General features: G+C 36.5%; 1 protein-coding gene across 1 annotated transcript; it reads left to right on the plus strand.

The window, feature by feature from the left end:
* Positions 1 to 3,593: 3,593 nt before the first annotated feature.
* Positions 3,594 to 11,093, plus strand: LOC149943408 (mite group 2 allergen Gly d 2.02-like). The gene is made up of 4 exons (XM_090175732.1): positions 3,594 to 4,007; positions 5,848 to 5,946; positions 9,189 to 9,370; positions 10,915 to 11,093. The coding sequence occupies exons 1-4, from the start codon at positions 3,908 to 3,910 to the stop codon at positions 10,993 to 10,995; spliced, it is 462 nt and encodes a 153-aa protein (XP_090031858.1). The 5' UTR covers positions 3,594 to 3,907; the 3' UTR covers positions 10,996 to 11,093.
* Positions 11,094 to 15,003: the final 3,910 nt, after the last annotated feature.

Here is a 15,003-nt window from a genome sequence, read left to right on the forward strand (position 1 = left end):
GATCAGCTATCACGTGGAGGACCGTGCTTATGTGGTGTTGAACATGTTAAGGAAACATAATTAATATATCTTCGTTCCAAATATACAAAACGTAAACAGGCCAATCTAGCATGGTCCTGGTGTCATTTTACTTGATTTACCCTTTGTTTATTGGAACTTCTATGCATAGTATATTATGTTTCTATTTAACCTATGTATAGTTTCGTCAAACCTTCATGTATTTACTTAGTGTGTTCTGATCTACCTGAATATAAATAAAACGATAAGTCATTAGACTTTCTATTTTTTTCGTAAACTAAAAATCATACATTAATATGGCCGCTAAAATCATTTTCGCCCAGGGTCGCTAAAGACCTAAGTAGGACCCTGATCACATGGAGATGCCACTTGCAATTCGGGTCAAAAGTTTTCAAATAATAGTGTGACCCTTTCTCATAAGGACCTAACTACGGCTGAAGTTTCCAAATAATAGTGTGACCCTTTATCATAAGGACCTAACTACGGCTGAAGTTTTCAAATAATAGTGTGACCCTTTATCATAAGGACCGAAGTACGGCTGAAGTTTCCAAATAATAGTGTGACCCTTTCTTATAAGGACCTAACTACGGCTGAAGTTTTCAAATAATAGTGTGACCCTTTATCATAAGGACCGAAGTACGGCTGAAGTTTCCAAATAATAGTGTGACCCTTTATCATAAGGACCGAAGTACGACTGAAGTTTTCAAATAATAGTGTGACCCTTTATCATGAGGACCGAAGTACGGCTGAAGTTTCCAAATAATAGTGTGACCCTTTATCATAAGGACCTAACTACGGCTGAAGTTTTCAAATAATAGTGTGACCCTTTATCATAAGGACCGAAGTACGGCTGAAGTTTCCAAATAATAGTGTGACCCTTTATCATAAGGACCTAAGCACGGCTGAAGTTTCCAAATAATAGTGTGACCCTTTATCATAAGGACCTAAGTACGGCTGAAGTTTTCAAATAATAGTGTGACCCTTTATCATAAGGACCTAACTACGGCTGAAGTTTCCAAATAATAGTGTGACCCTTTCTCATAAGGACCTAACTACGGCTGAAGTTTTCAAATAATAGTGTGACCCTTTATCATAAGGACCTAAGTACGGCTGAAGTTTCCAAATAATAGTGTGACCCTTTATCATAAGGACCTAAGTACGGCTGAAGTTTCCAAATAATAGTGTGACCCTTTATCATAAGGACCTAACTACGGCTGAAGTTTCCAAATAATAGTGTGACCCTTTCTCATAAGGACCTAACTACGGCTGAAGTTTTCAAATAATAGTGTGACCCTTTATCATAAGGACCTAAGTACGGCTGAAGTTTCCAAATAATAGTGTGACCCTTTATCATAAGGACCTAAGTACGGCTGAAGTTTCCAAATAATAGTGTGACCCTTTATCATAAGGACCTAACTACGGCTGAAGTTTTCAAATAATAGTGTGACCCTTTATCATAAGGACCTAAGTACGGCTGAAGTTTCCAAATAATAGTGTGACCCTTTCTCATAAGGACCTAACTACGGCTGAAGTTTCCAAATAATAGTGTGACCCTTTATCATAAGGACCTAACTACGGCTGAAGTTTCCAAATAATAGTGTGACCCTTTATCATAAGGACCGAAGTACGGCTGAAGTTTTCAAATAATAGTGTGACCCTTTATCATAAGGACCGAAGTACGGCTGAAGTTTCCAAATAATAGTGTGACCCTTTATCATAAGGACCTAAGGACGGCTGAAGTTTCCAAATAATAGTGTGACCCTTTCTCATAAGGACCTAACTACGGCTGAAGTTTCCAAATAATAGTGTGACCCTTTCTTATAAGGACCTAACTACGGCTGAAGTTTTCAAATAATAGTGTGACCCTTTATCATAAGGACCGAAGTACGGCTGAAGTTTCCAAATAATAGTGTGACCCTTTATCATAAGGACCGAAGTACGGCTGAAGTTTTCAAATAATAGTGTGACCCTTTATCATGAGGACCGAAGTACGGCTGAAGTTTCCAAATAATAGTGTGACCCTTTATCATAAGGACCTAACTACGGCTGAAGTTTTCAAATAATAGTGTGACCCTTTATCATAAGGACCGAAGTACGGCTGAAGTTTCCAAATAATAGTGTGACCCTTTATCATAAGGACCTAAGCACGGCTGAAGTTTCCAAATAATAGTGTGACCCTTTATCATAAGGACCTAAGTACGGCTGAAGTTTCCAAATAATAGTGTGACCCTTTATCATAAGGACCTAACTACGGCTGAAGTTTCCAAATAATAGTGTGACCCTTTATCATAAGGACCTAACTACGGCTGAAGTTTCCAAATAATAGTGTGACCCTTTATCATAAGGACCTAAGCACGGCTGAAGTTTTCAAATAATAGTGTGACCCTTTATCATAAGGACCTAACTACGGCTGAAGTTTCCAAATAATAGTGTGACCCTTTATCATAAGGACCTAACTACGGCTGAAGTTTCCAAATAATAGTGTGACCCTTTCTCATAAGGACCTAACTACGGCTGAAGTTTTCAAATAATAGTGTGACCCTTTATCATAAGGACCGAAGTACGGCTGAAGTTTCCAAATAATAGTGTGACCCTTTATCATAAGGACCGAAGTACGGCTGAAGTTTTCAAATAATAGTGTGACCCTTTATCATAAGGACCGAAGTAGGCTGAAGTTTCCAAATAATAGTGTGACCCTTTATCATAAGGACCTAAGTACGGCTGAAGTTTCCAAATAATAGTGTGACCCTTTCTCATAAGGACCTAACTACGGCTGAAGTTTTCAAATAATAGTGTGACCCTTTCTCATAAGGACCTAACTACGGCTGAAGTTTCCAAATAATAGTGTGACCCTTTATCATAAGGACCTAACTACGGCTGAAGTTTCCAAATAATAGTGTGACCCTTTATCATAAGGACCTAAGCACGGCTGAAGTTTCCAAATCATACTGAAACCCTTTAACATAAGATAGTTCTAACTAGCGCTAGTTACGTTAAAAGTCTTATCTCCTATTGCGTACAATTTTTCAATGTAGAATACATGTATATTTCATTTAAGGAGAAGTTAAATGTCATAATTCTTCATTAAAAATAAAAATAAAAATTGTAATTTGTTATCATTTTTAGAATAAATTAAACCTTTGAATGAGTAGCTAGGGTAGCTTTCAGGGACGTGATCATTTTTATATTAAAATAAGGCTATCGTATTAGATTGCTTTTGAGCCTTTCCACCAAGTTGGTAATCGCTTCATGAGCGTTTCCACAGAAATCTTCCTATTGCTGTTAACGAAATCGGGGATAATGTTAATCCCCTAGCACTATCCAGTTTATTCTAGCACTGTTCATCTGCCTAACAGTATTCCAGTCAAACCTTATCACTAAAAAGGGGGAGATTTGAATATTTGCGTCATAGTATGGAACAAGAAAGTTCCTGGGAAACTAAAAATATTTCGAATTGTTATTGGTGGATCCTTCGATTTTTCGATGAAGTGTGCTCAACCCTTGAGCAGGACGCCTACAAGACTAGCAGACTGACAGTATCACGACTCGGGCCGTCTGGGCGCCAAAATAACAAACACGGAACGGTATTACGTGATTTTAAACTGGCGACACCGTATAGCTTTCGAGTCAATACAATAGAAGCTATTAATTTCCGATAAGCTTTTCGCGCTGATAGCGACGTTACGAGGGCGACATCGAGTCGCTTTTCAGTAATGTTTATTAGTTGTGGAGTACCTCTTATCGTCATTGTCAACGGAATATCAAAATATAAAGGATCTGCGTTTCGAAACACTACAGCGCGTCCACGAAGAGTTAAAAACACCCGTTACTTTTCACCCTCATTTTCTTCTCTTTACTGACCGACTTTAACTTGAACTAAATAATCATAATGAGCGCAGTTTGCGGGAAATTCGCCTTAACCATTCTGTTCGTCGTTTGCCTTACACTCGCGGATGCCCAACGTTTTATCAAATTCAATCCATGCGGCGGTAAGTTTCTTTAAGAATTTTATTTAAATACATACACTATCGCTTGAAACCAGTTTTAATAATAAAACTTTGACTGATCAAGTTGAGTTGCAAATTCTTCTAATTATTCTTAAGCACTTGAAAAGTAAGACTTAAATAAAACTAGATCTAATTCTCGGAGTACATTTGTGTTAATTCGACCGTGTGCAACAGAAACCAATTTGGTGTCATTCCACGTGAATTCTTAATGAGGGAAGCGATTTGTTTTTCAAATTGCACACATGACCGATTACCGCATTCCCACCATTGAAATCAACTTAAGATGAAAATTTGGTTTCATAGATAAATTATGGTACCACTCACAATTCAGAAATGTTGGTTTCGATGAGAAACATAAATGTGTAATATATTTGAACAAATCGCTGAACCCATGGTGACATCACTGAAATGTGAGTGATTTCACATGGAATGTTCCTTCGTTATTTTACTGCTCATAAATGGAATTTATTTATTTATGGAACTCAAAGAATATAAAAAGCATTTAAGCATTTATCTTGCTATACTTTGCACTTTATAAGCGCATTAAGTAATTTAGAAGATTATAAATACTATGACTAGGAATAATTTATTCGTATCTCTATTTCGAAGTTTTTATCATGCGCTGTTATCATTAGTTGATTTTATAAAATAAAAAGTGGTCTCGCCCAACTTGTCAAAATGTATTTCTTACGTCACAAGATCCAGCTTTATTATTAGTATATTCTTAGCACGAGCAATTTGCACGCGCGCTACAAAAACCTAAATTCATCTAGCGACTGTAAGGCGCACTCGTAGACTTGTAAAAGTAAGAGACTGTGACGTAAGAGAAACCATTAAACAAGAACGCCACGTTACTGTATAAAGAGAATTATTAAAGGGACAATTCCTCTGGATGTTTTAAAATACGAATTACATAAATTTAATACATCGTACGATTTATTTTATGATCGATAGACTTCTTAACCCACTCTTGTGCTTTACAATTTCGAGTTTAGTTTCGTAATTTTAGAATTTTATATGCTTTCATTTAAAACCAAATTTTTATTTTAGCTTTTGAAACAGAGGATATAAATTTATTTGACGTTTAGCGTGACTACAGGTTTAATTGTATGAAATTTATCCCGATCATTAAATCTAGTACCGAAACTTAATTAAATTGGTCAATATATAAGGAAACTCATTGGTTTATTCGTTTAACCATAATATTGTTCCATAAGTTTGTCACTTTGGGGAATATTTTACTTAGAGCTAGTAACGGAGTAACGTCATCACAAAAAGAAAATTGACCATCATACATTGTACTTATTTTGGTACTAAAACCTAAATAAGATTTTACTATTTCTTCAAATGTTAGATCAAAACGTTTTTTCTGTCCTACGAAGAACGCAACAATAAAAATTTCTAATTCTGGTACCATTAAGTTAAATTTCCCAAACTCAGAGAATTGACTGGCGCCCCCTAGTGTCTAAATTATCATATAGTCGTGGACAATTTAGTCTATAATTTATAATATATTATTTATTATTATTATTTTTTGTTAATATTATAATTGTATAATTATAAATTATAATACTTCAGTCAGTATTAAAAATGTATCTTAAAATTTTTCACTCTTCAATGAGATCTGGGGAAAATATCCCACTTTTGCAATGTCCAGATGAGATGGCGCAACAAACGTTTTTCTGGGGCGTTTCCAATTTAAGAAGTATAAGATCGTGGCAGCACGGTTATCGTAGATAGTTTTTGGTCCTACTTTGATCATACAACAATAGAAATGCTACATTCTTCCGTTCAAATGAAGTTGTTATTTTGGGCATTCAAGGTGGCGAAGTGAAATCCGTTCACTCTTCGACGTGCAAAGAAGAGCCTTGCACATTCCAAAAAGGACGTGAGACCACGGTTGAAGTTGTGTTTCAAGCCAGTGAGTTTTAATCATTTCATTACTTTTTTTTATCATAATCAGATAGGCTAATACCCAAGGCATCACTTTAGGCCCAAGTATTTTAGTGACTTCTAATGCCTTACAGGTGGTCGAGTTACAATGCGTAGGAGGGTGGTGGAAACAGCTCCCTACGCTCACTATCAGCGTTAACCTATACGTGTTGTTATGGAAAGGGGAAACCGAAGAACTCGGAGGAAAACCCCTTAAACCAGTGGGGAGAGAACTTGCAAACTCTACGCGGAAGGAGTGGTTCCGAGTTTCACCCAGTGTATCCGCAAGCTGGAATCAAACCCAGCTCTTCTTGCTGCGAGGCGAAAGTGCTAACCACTTCGCCACCCCACTAATACTAGTAAATTATACGTATTACCATATGTAACATAATTACTCATAAGTGTGCCTCTGTTTAACAACTCTGTATTAAATATTTAAATGAGCCTTATGAGTAATTATGTTACATATGGTATTACATTTGGAATATCCAAAGGAATGCGGGGTGATAACGGTGATTCACATAGAACTCTAAAATAATTTCATAATTCCCATATACAGGGTGTTTCAATAGATTATGCAAAAATTTGAAGCAGTTGTAGGGGATGAGTTGGGAAGTATGCCTGTTTTTTCCCTATTTTCTTACGATGAGTTAAAAGAGCGCTAGAGAGCTTCAAATAAAACCAAGCAGCAGGGAAACGCGAACATTAAGGTTTGGGTTCGTGTTATAGGTAAAAAAGGACTTTGTAAACAAATCGAGGTAACCAGCGAAAAAAGGTAACTTAAACAGTATTTAAAGTCCCTGCTGCTTGGATTTTCGCTGGTTGCAGCCTACTTTCAGGGGCTAGTAAGCCACACTTTGAAGCTCTCTGGCGCTCTTTTAATTCATCGTAGGAAAATGGGGAATAACAAGCATACTTCTCAACTCACACCCTACAACTCCTTAAATTTTTGCATAACATTTTGAAACACCCTGTATAAATAGACGTTTACCAACTTGTAGAAAGCTACTGCCCGTCTAGCAAACATTTCTGGTTACGTGCCTTGATTTATTACCTCTATTTTCCCCTATTTACCAAGTGTTCGCCTTCCTTTTGTTCCGGGGTCAATTAATTTGAAAATACACGCCTTTCGTTTCTTCAACACCATCATTATCACGGTAGTAAAGTAGCCTTATTAATTAAAATCTTAGTTATTCCAGATGTATACATATGTGGGTAATTGCCGGATTATATCAGAAGTATATAAGGTAGCTCTTACGAGATATGTATCCGTATACACTGTAAAAAATAAAGGTATTGTTAAGGTACCTAAAAAGACCCCATGGTATTTAATAGTACCTTGAAAGGTACTCCTTCGTTTTATTATCCGCGCAGGTATTAAGTGATACCGGTAAGGTATTTACAACTATATCGTGGTATTTAATAGTACCTTGAAAGGTACTCCTGTGTTTTATTATCCGCGCAGGTATTAAGTGATACCGGAAAGGTATTTACAACTATATCGTGGTATTGAATAGTACCTTGAAAGGTACTCTTGCGTTGTTTAATCGGCACAGGTATTAAGAGATACGGTAAAGGTATTTCTTACCATTAAAGGTATTTACGGAAAACGTTTTGGGTTTGAACTCTTGATGTTGTACATTTATGGCATTTAACGAATCCTTTTTGAGTTTTATCACCTGAGGTGGTACGAAACCATCAATTTTATAAATATATAAATTGTTTTGGTAACCAAAAGTTTCTTTCACAATAATTAGTCGTAACTCAGTGTTGCACATAATTTTTCTTATCTATCAATTTTGTATATTTACTAAGAGATGGCGACAGTGATACTATCTTATCATTTTTTTGAAATCTGTATTTCAGATGGCAGCACCATTTCGCTTTGTTTTCTAGGTGAAAATATTTCGCCTTTTTTAAATTAAATGCAACAATAGGCGAAACTATAAAGTCTAGGGGGGCTGAAAAGATGGTAGTCACGTGACTTTTTGTGGAGAACTGAAGCGCCATCTATCCTAAGAAATACGAACCACTATTCATTTTATTTTGCTAATGGCGGTTTAAATTTTGATTAATAAAATCTAAATTATCTAATTTAAAGTATTATTATTATTATTTAAACCATCTTAATAGAAAGGTTAAAATTAATTTGCTGTCTGCAGTATCTGAAAGGAATATATTTTTATTTTCCGTCGCACGGCCAACTATGAACAAGAGTTACCGAATGCATGTTGGCTGTGATATGGTTGTCACGTGATTTCGTTTTCCCATTTTAACAAGTTGGTTATGACCAAATTTACTTTATAGTTTCGCCTATTCGGGGGTCTGAAATAAATATATAATTTTAAATTATTTACTTCATTTCATACTTTTTGAAATACATCATTAGTTATATTTCTAAGCTAATTAATATAATTCATGTTGAAAATATTTTCGTATCCAAAATTCTTTGTTACCACAATGAATTCTTGGTATAATCTAACACCCATTAAGGTACTTTTAAGTACCTTCATAAAATTATAAGTACAAATGGGAACCATTCTTGGTATAAAATAACACCCGTTTAGGTTCTATTTAGTACCTACACAAAATTATAAGTACCAATGGGAACCATTCTTGGTATAATAATAATCAGCTAGGCTAATACCCAAGGCACCACCTTAGGCCTAGGTCATCGACCGACTTTTAAAGCCTTTTACAAATACCCATTTAAGTATGGTACAGTACCTTTAGGATTAAGGAGGTTTTAATAAATACCTTCATCAAGACGTACCTTATAGCACCTCCTTAAAGAGGCATTATTTGATACCTTTAAAGGTTCGTCTGGGGAAGCAACATAAAATACCTTAGTCGGTACCAAAATGCACCTTATTTTTTAACAGTGTACGCCAAATTGCCAAAACGTAGATTTGTACACCTCATCACGCTTCCAAAATTTACCGCGTGTTATTTCATTTATGTAACATGTAATCTTTTTTCTGTGTATATTTACTTTTGTATACTTCGTGTTTTAGTCTATAATTGTTTTGGAAAGTTCGAATAATATATATTATAGCATCATTTTTTTGTTAATCTAAAACGACTTTTGAAATATCAGCGGGAGCTTGCGCAGGTACATGTTTCAAGAAAATAACATTAGGGACGGCTACCTCTTCGTAACAGATAAATTATACACTTCTGGTTATATTATAAATGCAGCGTAAGATAAAAGAATGCAAATTTTCCCAACAGATCAAGTATCTTCCAAACTGACTTTGAGAGTGACGGCCGAAATCTTTGGAATCGACCACTCATTTCCAGGAATGGAACAAGGTTCGGACGCTTGCGAAGGCAAAGGAATCAGTTGCCCGATACAATACAACACGAATCAAATACTTCGAATAGTACTTACGGTACCAGCTTCGTCTCCCTCAGTAAGATATTATTTAAATTTTGTTTTGATTGTTTACTACAGGAATCCACACCTCTACTTGGAATGCTTATCCTGCTGTATCGCGTTTGGTAAGATCACTCTGACGGCTTTGGCCCCGCCTACGAGATAAAAAATCATCTTTGCGTGCATTCCTCTCTCACGTTGTTGTTTGTTAAGTTATAAAATTAGCGAATAGGTAGATTAGTCCATTATGAAAACGGATAAAAAAGGTAAACCCTAAACAAATTTACAGAAATTTAAAAACTTACAAATAGCTCGTACCAATAGGTCTTTGAGCAAATATAAAGTCGTGAAACTCTGAGCAAATAGATATTCGAGTGAAAAACGAAATTAAATTAAGATAACATAGTGACGTCAAAAAAAACGTCAGCCACATTGAGACGAAAATCTGCCGCGAGAAACATTCCAAGTAGAGGTATGGATTCCTGTTTACTACCACAACACGATGATAAATGTTTACGCAACAGACCTACATCAATTTGTAACGCCGTTAGAGGCTGACTTTGAATTTCCCGAACGCTAATCAGATGGCACAAACAGTCTAAATATTTTCCAAAAACTAAACAAAAAACCATTTTTATGTCGATATTTTTCTGATTTCCATTTTTGTTGATAGTTTTTTCATACAAAACCACTTCGCTCTAAAATTTTGTTTCACTGTAAGCAATAGGCGAAACTATAAAGTCGATGGGGAATTAAACAAGTTGGCAAGCCAAAATAAACCTCTCCTCGGAACAGTTTCTAATTTTCCGATAAGCGTAACATGTATCCATGGTTCTGTGGTAGAACGCTCACCGGTCGAGCAGGAGGTCTCGGGTTTCAATCCCGCCCGATACTAACGCAAATTAAAAAAACATTTATACACCCAATGACAAATAGAGCTAGGGCTCTTTTGGAAAAAGCTTTTCCCTAATTCCAAGAAACTGCGAACGCAGTGTTTACACTTTACAGGTTACATATAGCATAAAATTATAAATTATGAGGAAAAATCGCAATATTTTGCTAGCTTTTCGAAAAAAAAATTCTAAAGGGCCCGAAATACATAAGGGACCCCCTTACTACCTATCCGAAAAATAATGGGTCTAATATTCTACTACGTTGGGTTTCGAATCCAAGTCGGAGCTATAGGAGAGAGTGTCGGCTAGGAGCAACAACCACAGAACCAAAAACAAGGAGAACGCAACCCGTCAAAAGTCATGCATTTTCTTGTGTACAATTTTCATTAGTTAGACGCTTTAGCTGCCGTTGAAAGGGCAAAATTCCCAAATTCTCTTCCCCCTTTCCGTAAAACGATCCGCGTAAAGGTTCGGCCAATCAAATTTGTACACAACACTGCAGTAGCGTGTTTAAAGGCCAGCTGCGTTCTCCTTGTGTTTGTTGCTCCGAGGTGTCAGTGTCGAAAAAAGTTTCGGAAAGAATATTAGGATGAAAATAATAGGAAATGTCATACTTATATTTTTTATGTTACTTATGGTTTAATGAAAAATCTCGATAACGATAAAATGTCACTCTTTTCTTTTGTAGCTTATGACGATGGCAAGATTCAACGTAACTGGGGACAGCGCTGTTGTTTTCTGCTTTGAAGCTCCCGCTCTGGTGAAATGATTCAACGTTATTTCAGATAGTTTTTTGAGCCGTAATTAATCTACGGCTTTTTTACTTATTTATGACTTAATTGGTGCTATTAAAATAATATCTCCAAATGTTCTTTTCTTAAATCATAACAATAATAATAATCAGCTAGGCTAATACCCAAGACACCACCCCAGTTAGCTACACATGTAGCGACTTTTAATGCCTTTAAAGAGCTATACTCTCCGTGCATCAGAAAAATAGCGCCACCAAGTGGCAGCGTAGCGAAATTTTATTGGGAAGCGCGGCGGACGTAGGGCTCGGAATTCCTACAACTTTTATCCAATGGATAAGGCCTACTATATCCAAATGACGATTGTTTATTTGAAGAAAATAGAATTCGTTTACTAGTGAATAAATGCATTTCTTTAAAATTTATATTTTTAAACAATTATTTATCTGAATAATATTTCGCTGTTCATAAAGAAAATGTTGTTTATATGTTTTAGGGTTTATGTTTTTTAAGAAATAGTTATTCACGGAATAAAGGTCTAAATCAGCTTTTTTTTCTTTTAACGAACTCAAACCTTCAAAAACGTATATTAAGTATAAATATATCCAAATCTTAAATAAACAATAGGCGAATTCATTTGAGAAAAAAATTCACGACTGGATAAATTTAAAACAATTTGAATTTTTTTATTGGTAATGTATTATCTACATGTACAAAAGAAAAAATGGTATCGCTTTTGTTTACTTTTATCCAAATCGAGAACACATTTTTAATAGACCCGATCTCCATATCGGTATAATTTGAGGTCGCGGTCGGTTAGTAGTATAATATAGACCATTTTAAATAAAATTCCTGAACGTTTTCTATTACATCTAAGAGCACCACGGATACCTTCATAGTATCTCGAATATTTTATATACACAAAAACTAGGATTTGTCTATAAACCTACGAAATTCGTTTAGTTCCAAGGCAAGAATTTAGGACATCTACGCGATGTACATTAAGGAATCAGGGAATCGACGAGTTTACAATTTTCAGAAAGTAAATTCTCTTACTTTATGGATTCAATTAAAAATTCCCTGACATTTCCCAGACTTTTTGGGCCTATTTTCAACTTATCCAGGTTTTCCCTATCGTGTACGAACCCTGAACAAGAATTCAAAGACGCCCCTTATACGGATACGTTGCTCGGTTGAAGGGTACCTTCAGAAACTGGGCAATTATCTTAGTTTTTTTGGTCGAACTTTTTGGGGTCCCAAGTACCCAAAAAGACCCACGAACTAAATACATACAGCGACTACGAAGGAGCAATTAAATTGCTGTACTATTTACCTTTCTATTGTCAAAAGCATGAGGGATAGAGAATGTCCACCTTATGGGTTCCAATGGCCCAAATTGGGAAAGCAACTACGAAGTGTTCAAGCGGAGAATATCTCCTATCGTTTAATGTACCACTTTCATATTTATCTTTTTGAGTGCGATAGCAGCGAATGCCCAATTTATGGACGAGGAAGATTGGTACGTTCTATTTTGATAGATCCAAACATGCGGATCTACTTCGCAGTGGCGTAGCTAAGGTAAGTGTCACCCATTGCGGAAATTTAGAGTGTCACTCTCGCACATTGAGCGAGGCATGATTTTATTCTGTCGTCAGATCCTTCAAGGGCCAAGAGCGTCACCCCTCTTGGCACTCTTTGAGGTTAACACCCAAGACGGTCCGCAACCCCACACCCCCGCACCCCATAGCGACGCCACTGCTTCTTCGAAGATCTCGAGCCCCAAATCGCCCAGCAAATGGAATGTCACTCGTAGCGAGTATAATGGAAATCGCGTTAAGGGCGTGGACAAGCGTTTCTAAAATACCATTAAGAGGTCGCTATGTAGTTAAAATCTGTTACGTACAAAGCTACGAGACTTTAAGTCTAAGGGGAAACGGAAACTACCCGACTGTCATTAAGCTAGTGCTCCGCACATCCTCGGAGCCGGAGCCAGAGCCGAAACTCGGCTCCAGTAAAAAGCCGGAGCCGGAGCCGGATGCAAAATCCTAGAACCGGAGCCGGCTCCGGAGTCGGCTCCGATTGCACTAATTATTTTTTTAAGCGCATGTATATATTAAGATAACACTAATGTCTCTGTGAAAGAATACACTATTGTGTTTCAAAAGCTAATCGAAGCGTTAAATAAACTTCACAACATCATCATTCATCAATACTAATAAAAACATTTTATTTTATTTTTACACAAGATAGATAACAAAGTTACCAGTGGAATGTACCACTGCTACTGCTAGGACTTAAATAATTGGTATTTACCAAGTTATCAGTGGAGTGTACCACTGCTACTGCTAGGACTCGTAAATTCATAACAAAATAGGGAGCGTCCATTAATTACGTGAGGAGATTTTGGTTATTTTTCGACCCCCCCCCCCCCCTTGGAGATATGTCGTGAGATTTAATCTGTGTTTGAATGCGTTGGATTTATTTACAAAAAACATAATTTTATTAATAATTTATATTTAAGACTAGTTAAGACTAGTATTTTAGACAGAACGTAGTCTAGAATCACAGTGAGAAAATCGAACAATAAAATACTTCAATTTTAAGTATTAAGGAGCGACTAAAATTCGTAAAAGAATATTCATTCTAATTAGGTCCACGGGGACTCATGTGTGATTTTCAGTAAAATAAATCATCTGATCCTTCAACCTCACTCTGATTTAGTTACTTTAAACCGTTGTCGCTTGCACACAGAAGCTCGGTAACTCAGCGTGTGACAATCCGTGAAGGTCACACTTTGCGCGCTGGTGCCGGAAGTGCTCTGTGGACCGCACTCCGGTGCTCCGCAGCCCTTGTGATGGATGAAAAGTAGATACCGCATGTACTGCAGCATCTCTTTTTCAGATCAGCACGTACACTACGGCACTAGAGGTCATAGGGCATGCTGATGAAGGTGTGCGAGGGTTGAATTACTTAATTTAACCCAGTTTTATCGCAATTTTACACTGTTTCTTGCGGAAAAAAATTACGTGATATTTGCCGAAACCCCCCCCCCCTCCTCCACGTGAGATTGGGTGAGATTCAGCTCGACCCCCTCCCTCCCCTAAACGCCTCACGTAATTTATGGACGCTCCCAAAGCTTAGACATAAAAAATTGCCATAAAACTATTGTATCCTTTAATTCGGAGCCGGCTCCTGGATCCGGTTTAAAACACTTGGAGCCTTCACCGGAACTGGAGCCGATAGGGTTTAAGTCGGAGCCGGAGCCATGCGGAGCACTACTTTTAGCCATTGTCGACATAGATAAACAGAAAAGGTTAGCGGCTCGCTCCAAATGGCGAATTTTTTTATTTGAACAATATTTATCCAAAAGCATAAGTCAGTAAAATTACCTTAGTTACACAACACATTCAAGGTAAAATATCCATTGTTTATATGAATAAAAAATAGACATTGTTTATAAATATATAAAAATACTCATTTCCCACTTCACTATTTCAAAGGATATGTTTAGGAAAAAATGTTTGGTCATGAACAAAAGTGATAAGAATAAAAAATCTTGTACATATTTTACTAATAAGATAAGTGAATTCAAGTTTTATCCAAATGAATAATATTTTAAAATAAAAATTATCTTTATCTATTTAACGAAATGTCGATATTTTGTTTAGTTCGTTTTATGAATAATTGCAATTTATTCATTTCTACAATTCTATCCTTAAAGAAATTCTCCAAAAAACTATAAATATTTTAGGATAATGGATATTCGATTCCGAGCCCTAGGCGGACGACGGATAGTCAGGATTACATTGGGAGATAGATATTTTATCGAAATGAGTAAAAGTAATGTCAATTGTTGCGTTGTTGGGAGTAAAAATACTTATGCAAATTGTCCGGAAGGTATCAGTTTTTACTCGTTTCCCGCAAAATGTAGATTTCCCGGGCGAAAAAGCCTTTGGATTCAAGCTGTTAGGCGAACAGAGTGAGTACATTTAAGCCTCGGCTTTATGGATAGTGTAGTAGTCGTGACT

This window comes from Leiobunum rupestre, chromosome 5 (assembly GCF_980474605.1).
Source record: "Leiobunum rupestre chromosome 5, qqLeiRupe1.1.hap1, whole genome shotgun sequence".
In the NCBI taxonomy this organism is placed as follows: Eukaryota; Metazoa; Arthropoda; class Arachnida; order Opiliones; family Sclerosomatidae; genus Leiobunum; species Leiobunum rupestre.